Source organism: Alosa alosa, chromosome 12 (assembly GCF_017589495.1).
Source record: "Alosa alosa isolate M-15738 ecotype Scorff River chromosome 12, AALO_Geno_1.1, whole genome shotgun sequence".
In the NCBI taxonomy this organism is placed as follows: Eukaryota; Metazoa; Chordata; class Actinopteri; order Clupeiformes; family Clupeidae; genus Alosa; species Alosa alosa.
The window spans coordinates 26,872,731-26,896,735 of NC_063200.1; the positions used below are offsets into that span (position 1 = coordinate 26,872,731).

The 24,005-nt window shown below is 41.1% G+C and overlaps 2 protein-coding genes across 2 annotated transcripts in view; both read right to left on the reverse strand.

Moving 5' to 3' along the window:
• Positions 1 to 18,234, reverse strand: part of mamdc4 (MAM domain containing 4) — a 29,523-nt gene extending 11,289 nt beyond the window's left edge. Inside the window, exons 1-22 of the mRNA XM_048259680.1 lie at positions 18,107 to 18,234; positions 17,107 to 17,196; positions 16,704 to 16,865; positions 16,378 to 16,503; positions 13,522 to 13,755; positions 13,023 to 13,148; positions 12,506 to 12,661; positions 12,199 to 12,308; positions 11,671 to 11,826; positions 11,380 to 11,470; positions 10,707 to 10,823; positions 10,391 to 10,477; positions 10,067 to 10,204; positions 9,378 to 9,517; positions 9,053 to 9,161; positions 8,822 to 8,926; positions 8,491 to 8,625; positions 4,673 to 4,800; positions 4,182 to 4,401; positions 3,839 to 3,976; positions 3,191 to 3,321; positions 2,855 to 2,945 (exon numbers count right to left, since the gene is read on the reverse strand). Coding sequence (XP_048115637.1) covers positions 2,855 to 2,945; positions 3,191 to 3,321; positions 3,839 to 3,976; positions 4,182 to 4,401; positions 4,673 to 4,800; positions 8,491 to 8,625; positions 8,822 to 8,926; positions 9,053 to 9,161; positions 9,378 to 9,517; positions 10,067 to 10,204; positions 10,391 to 10,477; positions 10,707 to 10,823; positions 11,380 to 11,470; positions 11,671 to 11,826; positions 12,199 to 12,308; positions 12,506 to 12,661; positions 13,023 to 13,148; positions 13,522 to 13,755; positions 16,378 to 16,503; positions 16,704 to 16,865; positions 17,107 to 17,196; positions 18,107 to 18,161 — 2,845 coding nt within the window. The 5' untranslated portion in view covers positions 18,162 to 18,234. The remainder of the gene's footprint in view (positions 1 to 2,854; positions 2,946 to 3,190; positions 3,322 to 3,838; positions 3,977 to 4,181; positions 4,402 to 4,672; positions 4,801 to 8,490; positions 8,626 to 8,821; positions 8,927 to 9,052; positions 9,162 to 9,377; positions 9,518 to 10,066; positions 10,205 to 10,390; positions 10,478 to 10,706; positions 10,824 to 11,379; positions 11,471 to 11,670; positions 11,827 to 12,198; positions 12,309 to 12,505; positions 12,662 to 13,022; positions 13,149 to 13,521; positions 13,756 to 16,377; positions 16,504 to 16,703; positions 16,866 to 17,106; positions 17,197 to 18,106) is intronic.
• Positions 18,235 to 19,735: 1,501 nt separating this feature from the next.
• On the reverse strand, positions 19,736 to 22,014 carry phpt1 (phosphohistidine phosphatase 1). Its single transcript, XM_048259681.1, has 3 exons — positions 21,781 to 22,014; positions 20,604 to 20,731; positions 19,736 to 20,352 (listed from the first exon to the last, which is right to left on the reverse strand). The coding sequence occupies exons 1-3, from the start codon at positions 21,923 to 21,925 to the stop codon at positions 20,260 to 20,262; spliced, it is 366 nt and encodes a 121-aa protein (XP_048115638.1). The 5' UTR covers positions 21,926 to 22,014; the 3' UTR covers positions 19,736 to 20,259.
• Between the last annotated feature and the right edge of the window lie 1,991 nt (positions 22,015 to 24,005).

Consider the following 24,005-nt stretch of genomic DNA (forward strand, 5'->3'; position numbering starts at 1 on the left):
AAACAAACCAAACATCCAAAGAAAGCAGGGGTGAGGGCAGTGAAAAAAAGCAAGAAATCAGAAGAGCATACAGACACACATACCAAATTTGTCTTTAAAGGAAAATTCCAGTATTTAGCACTTTGAGTCCCTTTTCTGGTTTGTTTTGGATGAACTAGAGTGGTGGACACCGACATTTTGACGATTGGTCCTGTCTCATTTTGAATCGCCTTTGACTAGTCAGAGTGGCTGCCTACAGGCATGCTCAAACATGTCCTAAAACAACCCTTAACGTTCGTTTTCAAAACTGTGCAACTCACCGAGTGGTTAGTAGTGTTCGTTGATTATTAACCCATTTAAGCCCAAATTTTTCCTAGACATGCAAATATGCAAATCATGTGTTATTAGCAACCCTTTAAAGTAATCAATAATTATTATTTTTTTTAAAATGTAGAAAAGTAGATGAAAAAGTGAGTTTTATTACCGTGACCGTGTGAGTGTGTATGTCTGTGTGTGTGTCTGAGTGTGTATATCTGTGTGTGTGAGTGTATATCTGTGTGTGTGTGTATTTGTGTGTGTGTGAGTGTGTATGTCTGTGTGCATGCGTGTGTGTGTATCTGTGTGTGTGAGTGTGTATATCTGTGTTAGGGATGTAACGGTATGAAAATTTAACCTCACGGTTATAGTGACCAAAATTATCACGGTTTTCGGTATTATCACGGTATTTCTAAAAGTGTGTTCAATATGTTCAGAAAGCACTGATTGGCCTAAGCTGAAATAGTTTCAAAAAGTGTCCCGTTCACTTTTTTTTCATGTTTAATTGGCTATGTGCTTATAGCTTAACTTACCCTACCATAAATTGGAGTTTGCTATTTCTGTTATTTGGATGCAATGAGTGAGACCAAAGTAAGCGTTCAAAATAAAACTTTAGGCTACTGTATTCTCCTGATAACTTGAGTGGAATGGATTTAATGTGGACGTGAACATAAAAAGAAGCAGAGTGGCTACATGATACAGTGCACATTTTGCGGTAAAAAAGTTCTGCCTTTTAAAATCAAGTGTAGCCTAATCCAAATCGTAGTTAAAACCATCAATTAGACAACAGAATCAGTAGGGTACCAGTTTTGTTCCATTGTACCAGGCCTACTGTATGTCAAAAGCAGGCTCGGATGAAGCTGGGAAGGATTAAACACGCGGTTTCCACACCGCGGTAATCAACAGTGATAATCTTGATGTTTGAATTGAAAACGGTAATTATTATCGTCAACATTTATTTATTTACATTTATTATCGCGGTTTACCATTATACCGGTAATCGTTACATCCCTAATCTGTGTGTGTGTGAGTGTGTATGTCTGTGTGTGTGTCTGTGTGTGTGTTAGTGTGTATGTCTGAGTGTGTATATGTATCTGTGTATGTGAGTGTATATCTGTGTGTGTGTGTGTGTGTATGTGTGTATTTGTGTGTGTATGTGTGTATTTGTGTGTGTATGTGTGAGTGTGTATGTCTGTGTGTGTGTGTGTATCTGTGTGTGTGAGTGTGTATATTTGTGTGTGTGTGAGTGTGTATGTGAGTGTGTGTGTATGTCTGTGTGTGTGAATATGTGTATGTGTGTGTGTGTGCATGTGTGTGTGTGTGTGTGTGTGTGTGTGTGAATATGTGTGTGTGTGTGTGTGTGTGTGTGTATGTCTGTGAGTGTGTGTGTGTCTGTGTGTGTGAATATGTGAATATGTGTGTGTATATCTGTGTGTATGTGTGTGTGAGTATGTATGTGTGTGTGTATCTGTGTGTGAGTGTGTGTATGTTTGTGTGTGTATGTCTCTGTATGTGTGTATGTATGAGTATGTGTATGTGTGTGTGTTTGTAGGTGTAAAAGTATGTGTGCATCTAGATACAACATTCTATCCCACCGGTCACTATTGTGACCGTTAACATGTTTACTCATTCTGCAAACACACCAAAGACATTTGAATAATTATAAATGTATATATCATAACTAGACACCTTAAAGACCATGTGTACAAAAATATTTGTCCTATGTTTATTTTAACATACTTTAAAAAACCTTTTATTTGGGAGCTGTGAGGCAGTCATCCTCTTCTTAAACAGCTCTGGTCATGTGACAATTTACTCAAAACATTTGACACTGCACACATTTCATTGAAACACTCTATTGTTTCAATATTTACTGAAAGAGTATTGGGATATTCCCCAGTTACAGTTTTAGAGGCTTATAAGTACATATTTTTTTTTCGGTCATAATTCTGACCGATGGGGTGAAATGGGTTAAAATCAAATATATCGGCGCAATGTACAGTATGATTTCCAGCCGTCTTATTTGCTATTGTGGAACTATTTTTTCAGACTCACAAAAACTTCCGCTCAATATTTGAGCCTGGAAGCATAGACGGTGGCGCAGTAATATCAATGTGCAAAGAGTCTTCCAACAGAAATCAATGGGATTTTACAAAATGGCAAATAAAGCGACAGAAACTGTATTTTCGCTGCACTACTTGTTTTGGAACATCAACGAACACCACTAACCATAGTTGCACAGTTTTGAAAATGAACGTTAAGGGTTGTTTTAGGACATGTTTGAGCATGCCTGTAGGCAGCCATCTGACTAGTCCGATTCAAAAATATCGGGAGACAGGATCGTCAAAATTTTAACCCATCCAAAACAAACCAGAAAAGGGACTCAAAGTGCTAAATACCGAATTTTCAACACATAACCTTGGGTCCCCAAGGTCACTCTCATCGAGTGATAAACTGATTTTTGGCTGATAACCATCTGAAAGATGTCTGTGTTACCCCCTCTTTAAAACAGGGATCCCTACAACAGTTCCTCTTAGAGTACTGTTCCCAGAGGCCTCACCCTTAGCATGACAGCTGTGAGCCGAGAAGATCACATCATCAATGGCGATGTGGGTCCTCTCTCCCCCTGCACCCTCAGCCTCAAACTCCAACTAAGATAGAGAGGGCAGCTCAGATGAAAATGACACACACACACACAGAGAGAGAGAGAGAGAGAGAGAGAGAGAGAGAGAGAGAGAGAGAGTGAGAGAGAGAGAGAGAGAGAGAGAGAGAGAGAGAGAGAGAGAAGTATTGACTTGCAGCGTGAAATGAAATTACTTGTTAAGTACTGGTATGTATCTGCATTTTGTCAGAGTGGCAGAATAAGAGTTTCACCCCATAGGTAATAAAACACTACCTGATAGTCCTTCTGCTGAGTGATGCTGATGTTGGCGTTGGCATGGCGCCACATGTCTCCCTGGTTGATGGTATTGGTGAAAATCTTTATCCGGTCCCCAGACTTTGGCTTCACATACACACTCAAAGAACCTGAGCAACAGAACAATCATACACAGTCATTTATACTACTGTAAAAAAAATAAACACCACAGCACACCAACAAACCTGGTCTGAAATGTATTGCACAAACAAACACTGCATGTGTGCAAGCATGATAACTAATGCATAGCACACCAGAAATACAGCTTTTAATTAAAATGAATATACTATAGCTTAAAGGGGTGGTTCAGGATTTTGGACATAGGACTTCATTTCCAAGTTAGCAAGTGTGATATTTATCAGTGGAGACCGTTTGCAACAGTTTCCTCCAGTCCTAGTTGCAGAGTTAGCGGGTGCTAGGCTAGCGCAAGTATGTGTCATCAGTATGTGTTAGCCTGCCACTAAAAACAGTCTTACCCACTCCACAGTACACCCACAAATATCACACTTGCTAACTTGGAAATGAGCTCCTATGTCCAAAATCCTGAACCACCCCTTTAATATACTAAATATGGCTGGGAAAATGGTATTTTATTATTGTATTATTCTATTTCTGTGTCTTTGTTACCAGGCTTTTCTCCTCCAGTGTGGTACCAAAAGTGCACACATTCAGTGTTTGAGGAGGCTGTGCGGACCGAGGAGGTGAGGGTGCTCACACTGGCCCGAGGAAGAGCGTCCGCTCCGGTGTTGGCCACCATGTAGAAACCTACAGGCAGTACAAACAACACAACACACCCACATATATATACTGTATATATATAGAGAGACATTAGCCTACTGTTAACTAAGTCATGTTTGCAATACTTTTGCCAAACTACAACAATGATGCAGGCTGATAATATAGTGGTATAGTGGTAATATTTTCATAAATTAGCATATGATTTATGATCAATGTTTGATATGTTTCTGACCATTTTCTGTCTCCATGGTGTGGTCTGTTTTGGGTCCGTTGGGACCGGCGCCGGCGCGCTGGTGTGCCCAGAGGGGAGAGCCAGTGCTAGTACTCGTGTAGCCACACGTCTGCCCCTCAAACGAACACAGGCTGGGCAGTGAGCACAGGCCCGGCACGATTGTAATGTCATCTATGGCCACAAGGCCATCAAAGGACAAACGCTGTGCTTCAAACACCAGCTACAGAAAGAGCAATGAAAGTACCACACTTTTATTATTTTGTTTTTTAATCATATCCATATTCATTAATCAATGACCATGATAAACTATCAAAAATGTTTTTGATGTTTATTGAATCCAGCCATAAAATGTTTCTGTTTCAATTTGACATCAATAACAGTAAGCTATTGTGCAGTACAGTGCATGCACACATTCTAGAGATCATTTCTTAATGTGTTATTTGATTGGGTGACCCTGTGGGATATTTGTTGTATATTCTGTGAGCTCTCACTTGGTAGGAATTGAGTGAAGAAGATACTGAGCACAAGCCCTCATGCCATCTATTACCATGAGCTCCTGAGCGAGCCCAGAGCAATTCCTCAGCGTCGTCCGCATGGAGCAGCTTCACATTCAGGCCACCTAGGAGGGGAACCGAGACACACGGATGAACCACATGTATGGATGAAAGGGTGGATGGATGGATAAATGGATGGATGGACAGTTAACTGGGAAGGTAAAATGATGAAATGATAATATGTCCCCCTGCTTTTACTGTCCTCTCCATATTATCCCATAGTGTTCATGCATAGCTTACTCTGTAGTGCACACCACTAAAGCCAAACCAGTCGGGTTCAGGTGACTGATAAGTGTACACAGAGCCTCTTATGGTAGGAGACTCTCGACATTGAAATTACCATTTTCAACAACCTTGTTGGACCTCAGGCCATATATGGCTGCTTGTTTAGAGGTCTTATTGACCGAATGAATACCCACTAGCTCATTTTCTACATAACTGGAACCAAGAAGTTGTGTTTAAACTCTGCAGTGTGCAGCAGTGTGTTTTAAACCAGATCCAAAACCAGATAATATAAAGTAGTCCAGATGTCCTACTTCCTAACGTTAGCTCCACCTGCATCAGTAAACACTGATTCTATAAACTGAGTTCCTCGCTCTTCCAACAGATTTCCATTCTGAAGATGTAAGCTCCACTCCATTGTGGCCGTCATTTTGTAAACTGAGAAGAGCCAGAGTGTCTGTGAACTTTAGATAAGTATGTCAACCCTCTCTCCCTTCGTATGTGTATCCATGTATTTGTGTGTATGAACTCTGTCTCTGCCTGCATGACCTGCTTGTAAACATTCTGTCACTTTGTCAAGTGTGTATAGCAGTTGCACATATTGATTTGTGGTTAAAATATATGCAGTCAACTCTTTCATCTAACGAAAGCACTAATGAACTGTCATGTTACATTCATTTCATAATATAATAGTGCAATAGGGCCACTTTTTCACATTACAGTTCAACTGTAAAGCACATTGTAGGGTAAGTAAATTCATATTAAATCTCCACCAAATATGACCCCATGATAGCTGAGACACTCTTTCAGCTAAAGAGTAAATGTGTACACTGCAAAAACTGCTTATCTAACAAAATCTAACCAAGTGTTATTAATCTTATATCAAGATAAAAAAAAAACTAGTTGGTATTGTTTTCAGTATAAAGAGACTTACCTAGCGCTTTCTTGTGAAAACATTTGACTTAATTTAAAAAAAGATTGACTTATTTTAAGACATCTCATCCTGAAAACAAGCAAATTTGTCTGCCAGTGCATTAAGCAAATTTGTCCTAAAAACAAGAAAATTTGTCTGCCAGTGCGTTGAGCAAATTTGTCTTGATAAGACTCCTTAAAATAAGTCAAAGTCTTCTTAAATTAAGTCAAAATGTTCTTTTGAGAGGGCGCTAGGTAAGTCTTTTCATACTAAAAACAATACCAAATAGATTTTTTAATCTTAATATAAGATTAATAACACTTGGTTAGAATTCATTTTTTGCAGTGTACAAATGACATGTGGTGCACAATATTTACTGTGTAATTGATTAAAACAATTGTAATTCACTTGACATTGTCACTGTAAGACATATGAACCATAGATGTCACAAGCACCCACAGAGGAACATCAAGGCCTTTTCCTATGGAGTGTGAATTGAGTAAGGAACTCTGATAACAACGATCTCATGAAACAACAAACTGTCGCAGTCAAAATCCACCGAGCTGCTGATCTGCAAGATCGCTCTTGACTCCAGACTGTTCTGTGTATCCAGTGCTCTCCAGACTGCCAGTAAATCCTCCAGGATGGTCAGTTATAACAGAAACTTTCTAATGAGGAGACACAGTACTCAAAAAATCCTCCATAGAAATAGCCTACATAGGGTTAGATTGTAACGCCAATATGGCAGTTGTTTACACATACAGTATCCAGCCCCTTCCGCGGCAAAAAAGTCGACATGTGAATACATCGTGCCAATCATGTGTTGTGATCTCACCGCTGGAGCAAGGTTGGTGTCGTAAAGCCTTTGTGCGCACATTTCTGCTGAAATAAATGCCCGATAAGTGCCCAAAAAGCGTTACAATATGGACGCCAAGAGGAGGGACTTGCCTAAAAGGACATTGGTTATAATTTATAAAGATAGCTGTCCGCGGTTTCACGCAAGTCATCATTGCCCTTGAACATTTTTCAGCCGGTTAGATGCAACCAACTGGATTAACATGTATGGAGCCCCTAAGGGGGTATGAGCAAAAAAAAATCTAAAAGTTTAGTTTCATGTGCTCACCTGAAACTTTCATATGCGCACATGTACCCAGCGATCACGTGGCTTTTTTCTGGCATGTTTTGTCTTGTGTGTATTTTGTTCATTTGCTTTTTTATGTCTTGGTGTCACGTCGGGTACGCTTGCAAATACGCTGCTCTGTCCGGCATCTTTTGTCTTCTGCATGGAGTGCTTTTAGTGCACTCTGTGCATTGAAAAAACACTAGCCTATATTTGTTGGTCTGTAAATCACTTTGGGCCAGATGTATAAGTATAAGTATATATACTCTTTTGATCCCCGTAAGGGAAAGTATTTATACTCTGAATTTGAAACACACACAGCACATAGTGTCCAGTGAGGTGAAGCACACACTAATAAGCAGTGAGCTGCCTCATCAACATGGCTTCGAGGGGAGCAGTGAGGGGTTAGGTGCCTTTCTCAAGGGCACTTCAGCCATGCCTACTGGTCGGGGTTCGAACCGGCAACCCTCCGGTTACAGGTCCGAAGTGCTAACCAGTAGGCCACGGCTGCCCCTACATACAAATGTACCTACATTTGCGAACGTAGCGTTATCAGAGTCATGGACAAACCGCAGATTGAGAACGCTGTCAGACCCAAGTTTATGTCGTATTTATCAAACTAGTGTAAACTGCGCCTTTCTTCACCTTTCTCCACCCATAAACGCAATTTACGAATGTCCCCAACTGAATGGCAGAGCCTATACAAGCTCAGTTGAATGAAGTTAACTGATGACAACATTAAAAAGAATCAAACGTTTAGCGATCATGAAATTATACCATACATGATAAGATGTCAACAAGCAGGGAGATAATGAAGATCTGTAGTTTTACTCAAAGTACTTGTGCACATATAGGCTATGGAAAATTGGTCAAATCTAGCAAGTAGGAAAGTTTAAGTGAATGACGTGAAAGTTAAGGTTGCTTTTGATAGTATAAATACTTACAAAACTGGTGCTCTAAATAGCGATTCTGTTGTCTTTGAAAGGTTTATTGACGCATTGAACTGCAATTTGGATTAACACCTGCTTTTACAAGGCGGAAGTATTTAGGCGCAGAATAGACGTGCGCTTTCAGGAGCAGTCTTTGTACATGCCGCGGAATACATAATTAAGCACTCTTTACGCTTCCCCTCCCATCTCTTTACGCTAAACTCCCACTTTCCCCTGGATCCTCCCATGAATGCATATGCATGACCCAAAAAATGCAATTAGCCATGTTCAGCTCCCGCGACAGGCAGTTTGCGCTTTTACATCATTGCGGCCTGTTTGTACATACCTTGCAATGATTTTACACGCACGTCGCGAAACAAATACGCCTAAAGTGGGCGCAAACGCGTTAGTACATCTGGCCCTTTGTGCCATATGCTGGAAAAGTCCTATATAAATAAATTATTATTATTATTATTATTATTATTATTATTATTAATGCAGAGTTTTGGTTATTAATGCAGAGTAGTTTTGCCTATTAATACAGAGTTTTGGGCAGAGACTGTGCACTCACCTGTGTGTGGCCCATAAATCTTGTAGTAGAAGGACAGGCAGTAACTTTTGGTGGTGGTGGGCTGGGGGAATGAGAGCAGCCGGCCAGACAGGCCACGCAGAGATGGACTCCACAACTCTACCACCATACTAGACCCTTGAGAGAGAAAGAGAAAGAGAGAAAGAGTGGGAGGAATGAGAGAGACATTCATATTACATAATGACAACATACACAATTGCCATCTGATTACTTGTGTATTGTCCTGCAGGTTTGACTGTCTAGAAGGCTCTGGAAGGATCTGAGAACACTTGGAAGTGTGTGGCAATAACGACCCATGCTAAATATGCATTACCAACAGAAATGGTGTGATCCATCCCTGTCAGACGTTCCCAGTCATAGTTGTCGGTTTGATCCTGGTACCAACTACACAGATCCTCCTCAAAGTTACACGAAACTCCTGTGAAGAGGACAAGAATGTATCAGAGACAGACACAAAACACAATGTCACTTGATTAAACGGGCTCAGTGACTGTTCCAGTGCTGGAGGTGAAACAGCCACATTCAGCCCAAATCAGAACCTCACCTGTAGCCGTTGAGGTGATGCTGTCAGCATGACAGCTGACAAAGAGGACATCTTTCACTGCAATCTGAGAGTCGTCGCTAAGCTGTTTGGCACGAGCTGAGAACTCAAGCTGAAAAGAGAGGGAGAGAGATAATACAAGAGAAATAAAAATGAATAAATGAATGAATGAATGAATTATTTAATCAGTGGATCTACAGAGTGAAAGAAACGCAGACAAAGGCATGCAAATACCTGCAATGCATACAAAGAGGTAAGTGCATCAACCAATTGTCAGTAAAAATCGGACATAAACAATCTGAGCCAGACTGGCAGTGCGGGTCTATACCTGGAAGCGATGGCTGCGAGCCCCGATGTAGACTGTGTGGTTCTGCCAGTCTCCAGCACTCTCCGAGGTCCTCCCACTAAACTCCCACAACTTAGGCTGGGGGCCTAGCACACTGTCCACTACACTCAGAAAGAGATCTCCTACAACAGGACAAAACAGACATATAAATCACACACACACACACACACACACACACACACAGAGAAACACACTATGTCCAGACAATATGAAAAAATATAGCCTAGAAATCCAGACGCACCCTAGCGGCAGCAAATTACATTTGCTTCCAGGTCTAGCAACTCTCCGTTGGCTTGTGAGCTCGAAAAATTAAACTTCTATCAGGCCAATCAAATCATGTATAGAGTCGTTAGGCAGGCTTAGCATAATGATTGATGGCAGAGTTGCAACGGTTTGGCTTGAATTCCCTGCTACTTGAAAACAAAGAAGATGGATGTTGCTGTTGGCCAACAGTGTGACACGAGTCAAGCTTGTTTTAAGTTGGCAAAAGTTTGAACTAGCCAACTAGCTCCGCTGGTGGGAAAACGCATGGGACTCAGCGCTGTCCTATTGCGTGCAGAGGGAATTTGAAAGACAACCATATGTACACATCTACACCAAGTGTGTGTGTGTATAATACATATGAACATCTGAACCAAGTGTGTGTGTGTGTTTTGGGTAAAGTTGCATACCAATGCGCGGGTTTTTGCCTGTGAGACGGTAGGAGAAGGAGAGAGAGCAGGAAGGGCCAGAGGGACCCAGAAGAGGAGTACGGGTCTGGGCCTCACTCAGCTGCTGACCAGGGGCCGCCACGACTGACAAGTACTTCGCTAAACACACACAACACACACACACACACACACACACAGCCAGACAGACAGATACATAAATACATGATTAATTCATTTGTACAACATTTTGTATTTACAGGTATATGCTGTATATGCAGCTGTAAAACTCTAGAATGTGTAGTTTACACAGGGGAGTATTGCAAGGAGTTAAGAGACACAGTTCACCTCCAGTGTCAGAGGTCAGCATCCAGCCCTGACTGCCAATGCTAGTGTCTGTCCAACCAGAGCTGCCCTGGGCATAGGAGAAGTCCCCTGCGCACACACACACACACACACAAGATACATGCATATATGAACACAGGTTGTTTAAATTAAGGATCAGGTACGGCGGTAAATACACACACACAAACCACACACACACACACACACACACACACACACACTTATAAGATACATGCATATATGAACACAGGTTGTTTAAATTAAGGATCAGGTACGGCGGTGAATACACACACACACACACACACACCAACACACTAACCACACTGTGCTTCATCCTCGTTTCCTGGGCAGTCTGGTTGAAAGTCACAAAACAGCTCGAGTTTACTTGTGCATGGATTAGGCGGGGGTTTTGGAAATACTGGTTTTGGGGCAGTATCTGTAAAGATAGGCACACACACACACTTAATGACTATGTCCCATTATGCCACACACATGCACAAACAGAAACACAAATCCACTGTATCTAACATTTCAATATGCAGATTTAGCATCAGTTACTAAATACAAAGTCACTATACGGTCTTCTGTAATTTTAGTGACATTTCTAACTTGGTACAGTAGGGGGTGCTCACAAAGCATGCAGACACTCTCATTAAGCAGGAGAGAAGTGTTGCCAAGAGAGTCATGTTGTGCTTTAATCTATCTAAGCATCATGATAAACTCCAAAAGGTAGGGTCTCTTTTCTTTTTCTTTATGTCAGTCATATGATGCATGCAAAAAGACAGACAAAATCTTTATGCCAAGAGTCAAATTGCAAATTGGACATGGTTGGCACAAACTTTTTTAAGTATGTTTTGGGCTTTTATATGCCTTTAATTAACAGGACAGTATAGTGACAGGAAGTGAATGGGAGAGAGATATGGGGTGGGAGTCCAGCAGTCAAGCCTGAGCATGGTGTGTGGAGGACGGAAGGCTGTGAGCTGAGCACTCACCGTTTGACCTGCGGCAGCCAGGCGACAGCATGATGCTGTCTACACCAATGCCCCCATACTCCCGGTCTCGGATCGCACCAACAAACAAAATCTACCGCATGTGAAAGAAAAAGTTATTGAGTAATAAGGACAGCAGTATGTTCCTCAGAAAGCTTGTTCTAGTAATCTTTAGATTTTCTCAGTTTGGAGAACTGTTGAGGAAAACCCCTCCTGCTTTAAGCACATCTATGTTTTAGATAATGAGTTTAATAAAGCCATGTTCCAAGCATGCTCTGTTTTCCAAGTGCTCACCTGAAAGGTGCTGTTGACAACGAAGTCCACCTTGGCGCGGACCCACAGGTCTCCCAGTGAACCACCGCGCTCCCACACAGGGTTGATCTTCTCCCCGGCAACCAGCACGGACAGACCCCCACTGCGTGGGCCAAACTGATGTGTGTACATCACCATCTATAAACCCCAACACACAGACATACTGTTAGATACAGTAGAGGCCATACTGTACACACACAGGTGCAATACATTGAACGTTTTGGCAAACTCATGCACTGGGTATGGACAAGCACATGCAAAATCAAATGCTTAGAACTTATTCAGAACAGGTGTAAGTGCTTGAAATGTAAACATTTTGTAACTTTGTGTGGGAATAGCAGGTGCAGAAAGACAATATTCCCGCACACAGACACCTACACTCACACACACACACACACACACACACACACATAAACAGATTCACCTTGTTTCATAATACATTTGAATGTACAGTATTCCCCTGAACTATATAGTATGTGAAATGAAAAGTCACATTGACTGACTGTTCACCTTGCAGGGGTGTGTGCTATTGGTTGGTTCAAGTAGAGGACTGTGAAATGATGACCAGTCTGCCATTAGTGTGGTCCAGTTGTCAGGCTTCGTCACATAAAGGAATTTACCTGAGAGTAGCAAACAGTAATGATGATAAATATCAACATATTCAAACAGGCCTGGCTGACCATCACTTACAGATTAGAATGAATTATAAATAACTGTCTATAAATGTCTAAATCTACAAATTACCAATTTATTGTCACCTAAAATAAAAATAGTCCTGATGAGAGTTTGTCTAGCGTATGCATGAGGATCTGCTCACCTGAAGCTGTGTTGTTGGAATGATCTCGTCCGGGGCCCCTCAATGGATCTGAGAGGGAGATGTCCGCCTGAGATGAAACTGACCACCTGAGAGGCGATAGGGTTCTCAGGTCCCAGTCGCATAGATCTTTCTCAAAGTTACAGAACCAGTAGCCATCTGCACTAGTTTGAGGACCACAAAGCAATGCAAAAAGCACAATGAGGGTGGGAGAAGAGATACTGTATGATACAAGATCCCAAAGAATATATGAGTCTCATACAGGCAGAATCATAGTCCATTTCATTTATACACCACATAGAACATGAATTCTTTGATGGAGAATTTCATACACAGTAATTCATTTTCAAGTATAAATGTTTTGTCTATAATTTTGAGCTGATTTTCAGAGCAATACACTTAAACAGAGGGAGCCATTGTTTTCCCTGGACATGCTCATGCAGCATTGGTGTTCTGCTCTGCCTGCTTATACACAAAGGACATCCTAATAGTCCTCGTTTCGAGACTCTGTCCCGCTCACCGCACGTCTCCTCATCTGACTCATCGCCGCAGTCATCTGTACCGTCACAAACCTGATGCCCCTCCACACAGCCGCCCCTTCGGCACTCAAACCAACCCAGTGGACAGCCCGGGACTGAGCCTGAGTCTGCCCCCAAGAGGCAGGGAGAGAGCAAATAGACAGATGGGATCAAAGGGTAACAGTAGAGCTAATTATGTGGTTTACAATACAAACAAAAACTGAATAGAACTGAAACTGAATGATTAGAACCCTAATTCTAAAGATGAGCAAAGTCTTAAGACTTCAATGTCTGGGCACACATTTCAAAATATATAGACAATGAGGATTATGTTGGGCACATGCATTTGACACTTAATAACACTTTGTCTATTTTCAAATTAGGGCCCATAGTATGAATGACTGCATAGATAAAAATGACTGCATTAATGAATGAATGAATAAATGAATGAATGAATGGTTCAATAAAAAGTGAAACCCTTCTTTTCTCCAGGGCTCTTACTCGGCAAAGTACAGTCTCGGAATTCCAGCTGATCCACGGCCACGTCTCCACGGCGACCCTGGCTCCGAGTTGAGTGCAGCTGGATGAAGAAGGGGGTGGGAGTGCGGCCCAGGAACACACTGGCCTCCCTCCACCCACGGATGCTGGTGCTCTCTGGCCTCCACACCACCGCCTGCTGGTTATCTTGCCCCAAAATGGATGCCCAGAGTGGGGCACCCTCAAAGCCTGTGTGGCCTGGGGGGGGAGAGAGAGGTAAGAAGTGGATGAGTTTTGGTTGTCCTTATTCAAGGCCGCTCTGTAAGTATAAATCACTAATATAGCCTGTATTTGTTCAGTCTTTCTTTCTACTCCACTCCTCTTTTCCTGCTTTCCAAATATCAAGAATTTTTCTTCTCTGTCTTACAAAATATTTCCCTCAAACAGTGAATGGATAAGGTAACTGAAACTGCTTGCCAGAGGTGGGAGTAAGTCACACATGTGCAAGTCACAAGCAAGTCTCAAGTCTTAACCTTCAAGTCTCAAGCAAGTCCAAGTCATTTTTTGTGACAGTCAAGCAAGTCAAGTCAAGTCATAGCTTTGGTCAAGCAAGTCAAGTCAAGTCATAGCCAAATCATTGAAATTCATGATGATTTACCCATGTTTTCATTTTAAAATGCTACAATAGGCTAGTTATGAACTGCTGAAGTTTTATTTGTAACAAACAAATATACATTGCATTCATTCAAGCCACATAGCCTACATCTGAACGGTTTATAGAATAAGATGAAATGTATACAAATAAAAATAAATGTATTTCAAGTAGATCTATTATAAAATAGCCTATTATTGTTTCAATATGCCTCAAATATTAGGTAGCCTAAGCTACATCAAATCATGAAAATATATTCAAACAGTTCAAGTTACACCTGTCCTGACCTGTCACATCTCCAGGGAACCAATAATGTTGAAAAAGTGAACTAATCAATCAATCAAACGCTGCCGCCGACGTCACTGCCAAACTTTGACAAGCGCGGCAGCAGGAGGGTTTAGGACCGTCAATGCTATATCATATTATACATAAGCCTAACATGTGGAATAAGCTACTTTTCTATGCTGATTGCTGGCAGTTAGCTAGGCCTACTTACTGTTGTTAGCCTACTAGGCTGTAACGCAGTGGTCACCAAACTACGGCCCGCCACCTCATTTTGGGCGGCCCCCCAAAACATGTCCGCGGTATATAGCATCTGGCCCGCATGGGAGTACGACATCATCAAACTATAACTTCCGTAATTTCCCCCATTCATTCATGTAATACTATTTTTGTCCACTGGTGGTTGTTTTGGCGCTGTTTTGCGTTTGCCATCGAAAACGGAATGAAACCAGTCTATGAATGAAACGTAGGCCTACCTGCAAACAATGCAAGAGGCTGACTGCATTAGTGCTCAAAGTATTCTAGAAGTGTATCAATTAATTTTTAATAACTAACTAAGTCAAGTCATATTTCTGGGACTTTCTGGGATAATTATTTCTATTTTTTATTCACTCGTTCAAATGTTCATACAAATTCCTCAAGTTCTCATCAGTGAAAGTGGTCATTTCAGATGTTTTTGCCTGCACTTCATAAAACTCTCATAGTTTGATAACTTCAAATTATTTGTAGGATATTGCTTGTTCACAACTTGAGCTGTGTATGCAAATACACAGAGTTCAGAGTTCACACATTTTGGATAAAATACACTTTTGGGACTCCCTGCTAATACTTTTGGGAATGTTAAAGTCTTTTTATTAGTATTATTTCATTTGAGCTACATTTTACACTGATATGGCATGATGGCAATATAAACACAGCTAATAATGGTATTAAATTGCAGTAGCCTATGATTAAATGTAATGGAATATTCAACTAAGGTAGACTGCTGCTGTTCACAGCACTAAGCTATTTATGTTTACTGATATACTCCGAATCTCTGGCCCTCTCTTAGAGCCAGGCATAGTGAGCTGGCCCTCGGAAGAAAAAGTTTGGGGACCACTGCTGTAACGTATGGAATAGGGACGTGTTTAATAGGGAGGGAGAAAGAGAGGCGCTTACTTTAGGTTACATTGGCAACATTTTCGCTATATATCAAGATTAAACTTAGACAAGAAAATGTTTCACTTTGCCATTTCACACATTTTAACCTAATATGGCGTTAACTAAAAAGCATAATAGATTCAAAGCCAACTCTTAACATGCCTCAAATTTGACGTTAGGTTTCTAACACGACTAACTTTGGATAAAAATCAACGTGGTAGTGGTTATGTCGCTATTTTGCACACTTGTAGACTGCTGTTCATTTCTCCTTTGACTTGTCAGATACATCATCTTTGAAGCCAAACATTATTATGTTTTGGTATAAACGTAGAGCCTTCCATATTTGCAGCCTACCTCAGTCTGTCTTATTTGATCTGGCACTTGCTGTTCGTCTGTCGCGTCACGTCACTTAGTACAATGACAGGTTCGCTCGCATGACGCATGCAACAGCACCTCGTAATCGTAATCGTAAAGTTAACTCCTTAATATCTATGAAAAAAATAAAAAGTCAAGTAATTTCAAGTCATTTGTCTCAAGTCTAAGTCAAGTCTCAAGTCATGAATAGCAAGTCAAAGTCAAGTCGAGTGTTTTATACATGTTGATCAAGCAAGTCTCTCATGTGACTCGAGTCCCCCATGTCTGCTGCTTGCATATTTATTGCTATCATCCGACCTGATAAAAATGAAGGGAAAAGATACCCCAGAATACTTTTCTTCTGTTAGACTACAAAAATTTAACTTTTATCCATAAACTCTTACCCAGCTAGCTTTTTTTGGTCTAACACCATCTACATTAGCAGTACTCACCAGAGTCCCATATGAAGTAGCGGATGATCAGACGACAGGTAGCTGACGACTGCTGCATCTTGGGAGACATTAGCAGGGCAGTGTGATTGCTGTCACTGTTTACAGACGTCACACCCATAAACCAGCCTAGGAATAATATGAAAAGCAATGATGTTCACAGCCTTGCACATTCAGCCTAAAAAGACATCGTCGGAAATAATGACACTTGGGTACATGAGAACTGACGACAAAAACTTTGAATAATTCCAGAGAACACAATGAAACAAATGGTCAGTGTTCAGAAAGCGCACACACACACACACACACACACACACACACACACACACCTGAATCAGTGCCTGTGGTGTAGTCACAGGAGGGCCCACTTGCAGGCAGTGTGGCTCCTCTCTGTCTCCTTTCCCACGTGTACAGCTTCTGAGTAGAGCTTTCTGCCCAGCCACACATATCTGGCTGTTCAAAATCACACACAAATTCTGGACCACTGTAGCCTGACAGAAGAGTAGACAGATACAGACTCAAACAACAGATCTGATATACAACATTGATTAGTTGATACTATGAGTACTATGTTAGCCGACATTATCCGTATACTTGAATTATGCAGTAAATCAACCTGTCTGACATGTGGCCTCTTCAGAGAGCATCACATTACATTTATTATGATTTGCAGCACTCATTTTAGATAGACATTTATCTGTTTTGGCCTAGGAACAAGATATGGTCTCTCACCACAGAGATGTTCATCGCTGCAGTCACTGCAGTCACAGACAAAGTCACACTTCTGGCTGCCCTCACACTGCTGCCTCTCCAAGCCCAATGCTGCAGAGAACCAGAGCATACATATGTTGCACTTGGCATGTGTAGAGAAAGAAGATAAAAACATCTAATTTTCTGTCAATATTCTTGAGTCTTGAGGTTGTAAGGTTCATCATCAATAAAAGTAATTTTGAAATGGCACAGTGTGTCATAAATGTCTTTTTCAAAGGGGCATGAAGTATCTCGCAAATTCCGACACACTTTCAGTGTTATCTATGCCTTTGAAATTAGCACACGACTCCTAGCTCAGAAGAGTTCAAAGGTCATTGTTCACAGATCAGGCCAGTGTAAAACATGACATGCAACCAAAGGTCTCATCGGATCTCATCATGTCACTTATAGCTGATGATCTCATATGTTTCCTCAAGTTTGTGTATGTAGATGTTCGGCATAGTGCTCTTAGTTAACCCTCGGTTTTTGTATGTAGATAATATGTATTTAGGAGAATGTGTTTTATATATATATATATATATATATATATATATATATATATACTTTATACGGTAGGTGACTGCCTTGTGAAATTGAAACATTCGAGATTTGATTGTCTATACATTATACAACACATAACACACTATGCTATTCAGACAATATACTCATTCTTAAACGGATGAGATTAGAAATAAATAGAGAATACTGTCTCAGAATAGAGTGGGGAAAAAAGCAAACCAACATCGCATTGACCAGTAAGGTAATTACCCTTTCTTTCTGGCATTATATCAATCTAATTGTGCACAAATTCCTGTCTTGTCTCGACAAAACAGAAAGCTCTTATTTATTGACCAACAACAAAGGACAAAATGCAATATTGGTGCATAGTTTCATAGTTAGGTACATAGTTAACTGTATCTGACAATGTACATGTTTAAAAAAAAATATATTTAGGCTTTCGGAAAACACAGTTCTGACTTACTCATTTTTACGCCAAGCAGAAGAAGCACAAGCCATGTCCTCTTCATGAATTCCATAATTCCATTAATCAACTTAAACCTTTTGGGTTGCCAGTGGTGCGCCACAAGGGAATGGCAGGCCACAGTAACATGTGCTGCCTGCTCTGTGGAATTTTTTCCTTCCTCCTTAGAGATAACAGCTGGACTTTATTGTCACACACACACACACACACACACACACAAAGAGTTGTGTTCGAGGCCGCGAGTCATAAACCACAGAAACCATGTGTGTAACCAGGTGGCATAGTGTTTACGCACTTGAGATTTTACCTGGCTGAGGTAGGAATACCCATATTCTGCCCAAAAATATGTAGGCCTATTCCATGTTCAACGCGAAGTGGAGCAGAGTGTGGAGTCTATTTACATCAGGCCTGGCTCTTGTTAGGACTATGACATAAAAAGGCCTGATGGACAATGGTATTGGGGAAGAGTGAGTTATGGGGCTTTCCATTTGACTTGTAAATCACCCTCCGAGTTGGAAAGTGTAAATTACCCAGCTTTTTTGCGGCATTTCACGCAGGCACGCCCCATTTACCTCGGAGTTCTTGAGGGTACCCCGAGGTGGCCGTACGACCTTACGACAAACATGGCTGCGCCCATAGTTGAGATGAGATGATATGTATTTTCTTTGCATTCACACTAGATTACATTGCTGCGGTCTTGCTGTGTGTGCAATACAATGTAACAATTTGTTTTCCAGCCGGTTAGCTAGAGGCTACATGTAGCACAAAGCAATAACAAAGACTAGCCTCCTGCTAATGCCCCTCGTGGCTCGAGAAAAGCACTTGTTGAAATTGAAAAAGGGCGAAATTGAGTTACTAAATCAAGTTTTTATTAGTAATTCACATTGACCATACCCAACAAGTGAGAATGAGGGACATGTTCTCGTGTTCTAGACCAATGTTCAGCACTAACGAGACAGCTGCTGCCCTGGTGGCATCCATGTTCTTCCCAAAAAGACTACAAACCCCAGCGTTGTGTTAGCAACTCATTCGCACATGTTGTACGGGTGGGCGTACGATGATTTACGAGTCAAATGGAAAGCCCCATTAATTTCAGGAAAGCAGTTTGAGTGATCACAAACTTTGTGTTCAATGACTTTGGATGGCAACCCCTATGAGCCTGCATGTCGTTCTAGATTTCCTAGCACTGCACAAAATGTATCTTGTATGGCTCTGCAATTATTTTATGATCGCTTCTACCCACGTACCATTTCCTTTGCTGTGATACATTTGCACTGCCATAATAGCTTTAATACCACTCCTTTATTTTGCTGACAGCTATCTGTACAATGCCACTGTGGGCCATCAAGATGAAGACGGTTTAGACTTTGACAGCTTTCTCAATGACATGATTTGAAGTCTAATGGATGCAATGAAATGCTGAGTCATATGAAGCTCATTGTAGTTATGAGCTATTGAGCTAGATAAGATCCAGTAACTTCCTGTGCACACTGAGAATGCTATCTGATAGTGATTTATCTGCAAAAGGAAAAATGTCTGGGTCAAAGAGTTCACTTAAATGTAGCCTTTGGCTAGTGACCTAAGCATAAAATATTCAATCCAGAAACATTCAGACAAAGGCAATGCATCTTCCATACCAATGATTTATTTTTCAAGTTTCCTTTAACATTGTTCACCTGATTAAGTATACATTTTAATACTTAACCTGGGGTTACGAATCAGTTTACCTGCAAATACCTAGTCTTCTTATGCATCAAATCGCACTTACTACATGAGATGAAAAACATTAGATTTTTAGCTGAGTGGTACCCAGACACAATCTTCAGGAGGTTCAGTGACAACCTTGCATTTTCTGACTGAACTAATTAGGGTGTTTAACACGGGCCAAGTTATATAAAATGTTCAAGTCCAGAATGCAGATATTAAGCATAAACACATACAAAGTAAACGGGTGATGCACTAGATAGCTGATATTATTCCAAAAACAGAAATGTCAATTGGTTGAAGTTCCACTTGTTCCTCTGGATTTGCTATATAGGCAATACCAAAACAAATGCTCTGTCCTCCAACCATGGCATTCAAATCTGATCTGTACTGGAGGTCAAAGAAGAGCCAGAGTCTTGACGAATACTGGCCACATAGGAGTGTATCCATCAATAGCCTTCATCTGCCCAGGTAACCTCATAGTCTGGGTAACGTGCCTGCAGCTTCTCTGTGGAGACAGAGTGGTTTGCTCTGCCAAAACCCTGTAAATGGATAAGAGACTATGGGTGAAAAACAAACCAGCCAATATACTGTAACTTGATAATGTAAAAAGGATGTCCTCCTTGTCTTATTTCTGCATAGGTGATAACCTTTTCATGAAGTAAATGATTAACAACTATGCCATGTTAACCATACATAAAGCACTTTATTTAAACATTGAGTCTTTTAAAACAAAGTACGAAGGCTAAACATTCTTCAATATACCAGTAATATCAATGGTTTCATATCTTACCATTGAATATCCATAAACATGAATTTTCTTGGCCTGGCTGTCATGCTTGATTCTGCCTCCACCAAGACACTCACAGTCTACACTGCCTGCTCTTTCTAATTCTCCTGACACTTTGTCATATATGTCCGCTGAGGAGACAAAAAAGAGACATGACATGTAGCCTAATGCATGATTTCTAACTTTTCGTCTGTTTAAGGACCAACATCTTAAATTGTAAGGTGTTCGGGTCTGTGGGACGTTTTCAATGTTTGCTAAAAGACTTCTTCAAACTCATTGGCCTTGGCTCATTTTCTGTTAAGAACATAACAAATAACCCCACACACACACACACATAACTATTACATAGGCCTATGTGGTGTTCAGATCTACTGGACCCCGGTGTAATATTGTAGACCTATGCTATGTACCTTATTGCTATGCACCTAATTGCTATGTAGGCCTACCTTAACTGTGTCCTCCTCCTAACTGGGCATGTTGTGTGTAGGCTACGTGTGTGTGTGTGTGTGTGTGTGTGTGTGTGTGTGTGTGTGTGTTTGAGTGTAGGCTAGGTGTCTGTGCGGGAATGTTATATTTCTGCACCTGCTACTCCCACACAAAGTTACAACAGCGTTACATTTCAAGCATCAATATTGATCAAATCATCTGTCATACCTTGTTTATAACTGAATTTCCTCATTTTCTCACAAAAACCGAAAATGCATCATGCCTAAATGTGATCTCACAGAGGTAGGCTAAATGGCGAATATGACCCACAAATGATGTCTAGGCCTACATCACTGGTAATTGAGCTAAAAGTACACATCTGATAACTATTTGTATATCAATTGTTATGGGTATTGATTTAAAACCCTAAACCCACCAGACCACCGGAAACATTGGCTGAGTAACAAAATATTCTTTACACTCCTGCAACGTTACATCAAAAATCCAAAGAGCTTTAACACTATCTGGTTAGGCCTACATTCTGACACTTGTTCCAACAACAAAGCACTGTCAGACATGAATCTACAGTTAGCCAAACTGTAACAATATAGATTGTAATTTAGTTAGGCTAAACTATGTATGCCAGTTAATTTAGGTAAGATGAACATAGCACGCCTGCCTGCCACCACCGTCCCCCGGATCTCTCAACATGCTGCTGCAACTGCTGCCATTCATAATTAAATTATCTTCCTACCGTGGTATTCAGCCCATGCGTAGCCTCGTACGATATCTTTACTGCTGTCATCTTCTGTACTGTGTACTCGAATAAGCACGTACTTAAACACACCATTAGGGTCAATGTCTGCGTCGGGAATACTGACAAACTTTGCAGTAGCCATTTTTTGAATCAGCAATGAAAGTAGCTAATGTTTACATTTTTTCCGTCGGTGCCTGCGATATAGCCTATTCTAAATTGATTGGTAGCAGTATGGGTAGCAGAGTGTTTGACAGCTCCGTATCCAATCATAGTGCGTTCAAACCTGGAGCAAAATAACCATTTCCGGGTCGCGAAACCAGCCTGTCTACTGCACCAGAGAATGTCTAAACGGGCTCTGACTGCACTGATCAGTGTTCTGCTGTCTAGTAAACTTAAAAAAGTTCAGAAAGACTTCAGAATGTCTGAAAATGTGCTTATTTAAAGTGCTGAATAGTGAATATTCATATAATACTTTAATAGCCTACCATAATTAGGCTAATTAATAAATATGAATTGGTAATATGTGAGAAGAACAACCATGTTTAATGAAGCTCACAATATTTTAGTGACGGCTATTGTTGAAGCGACAGCCCTGGTGTGAAGCCCTCCTTGTGTGAAGACATACGCAGGCAAGGGCGTAGTTTGGTCTGAGCTTTTTCCTTGTGTTTTCTGGTAGACGCTCATGGGAAATGTAGGGACATTTCAGTCGTAATTTGACATTGGTGTGGACACGTCCTTCGGTCCCCACGCAAATCTACGCCCATGTACGCAGGTGCAAGTTCACAGAGCAAAGGGCACAGACAAAGACAGATAGATACAGTATAGATACTTTAATGATCCTTTAGAGGAAATTACTTTGTCACAGCAGCTATGCATTATATTATCAGATCACCACACACACATACTGCGTCTGAGCCTATACTAAAGTCCTTTTAGGCAAGTCCCTCCACTCGGCGGTCATATTGCAATGATTTTTGGGCTCTCATCGGGCATCCTATTCTGCAGAAATGTGCGTGTGCAAGGCTTCACGACACCAACCTTGCTCCAGCGGCGAGTTGACAACACATGATTGGCACGATGTCTTCACAACACACCATATGATTGGCTCAGTGTATTCACATCACACCATATGATTGGCTAAATGTATTTACATGTCGACGTTTTGTCGAGGAAGGGGTGGGAAATGTGTAGAAACGGCCATATTGGCGTTACAAACTAACCCCATGCATTTCTATGAAGGATTTTTTGTCTCCACATGTTGTGTCTCCACATTAGAAAGTCTCTGCCTATACTCACTATATTAGAGCACAACAACACACACATACACACACACACACACACACACACACATTTTTTGTTTTGTTTTATTTATTAGGGACCATGTACAATTTTAAACATACATGTTGCCATTTGATGCATTGTACAGAGTTAGCCTCAGGTTAATTTACGTCTGCAGTCGCCTGGCAGGGCACAATAAAAAAAACATACAAACAACACCCTCCAGCCCACCCCCATCCCATCCACTACACACACACACACACACACACACTGCATCCAACACACACTACAGTACATCCAACACATCCAACATTGCATGACCATACTAACTGACAATGCAGGGGCGGAGCCAGACGGGGTGGCTCCGGGTGGCACAGGCCACCCTTGAGATTTGATTGGCCACCCCAGGTGCCACCCCCAAATCTTAGTCTACGATTGGCCATTAACATGGTCTAAGGCAGGACCTTTCTTGATGCACTTACAGCAGTTTGAAGAATCAGACGTCAGAAATGTAAGTGGTGAACACGCTTGCCTTTATTGGCCAGATAGGCCAGAACAGATATCTATTTAGATATCTGGCATCTGCCAGTGCCTATTTATCTAATCACACACTTAAGTCGCCGACATTTGCTAGGTCATTAAGTGTTAACTGTAGGCTAGGCTTATACTTTTGTAAAAGTGTTTAATGCCAATAATGTCCTAATGTAATGTTAAGAAAACTTTTCATTTATAGTTCATCAAGCTTAAGCCTACTCACTAAACACTCGTTGCATCGAGGCTACAGGTAGCGATATTCTGAAGACATGTATGACCATTCAACCAGACAAGCATTTGTTGTAAAATATTGAAATTATGGGAAGTTTACATTTCTTAGGCTAAACTGTTTCTTTCGTCCCCCATGCCTGTTTTATTCGTCCCGATCAGGAGGGATAAATGAAACATTG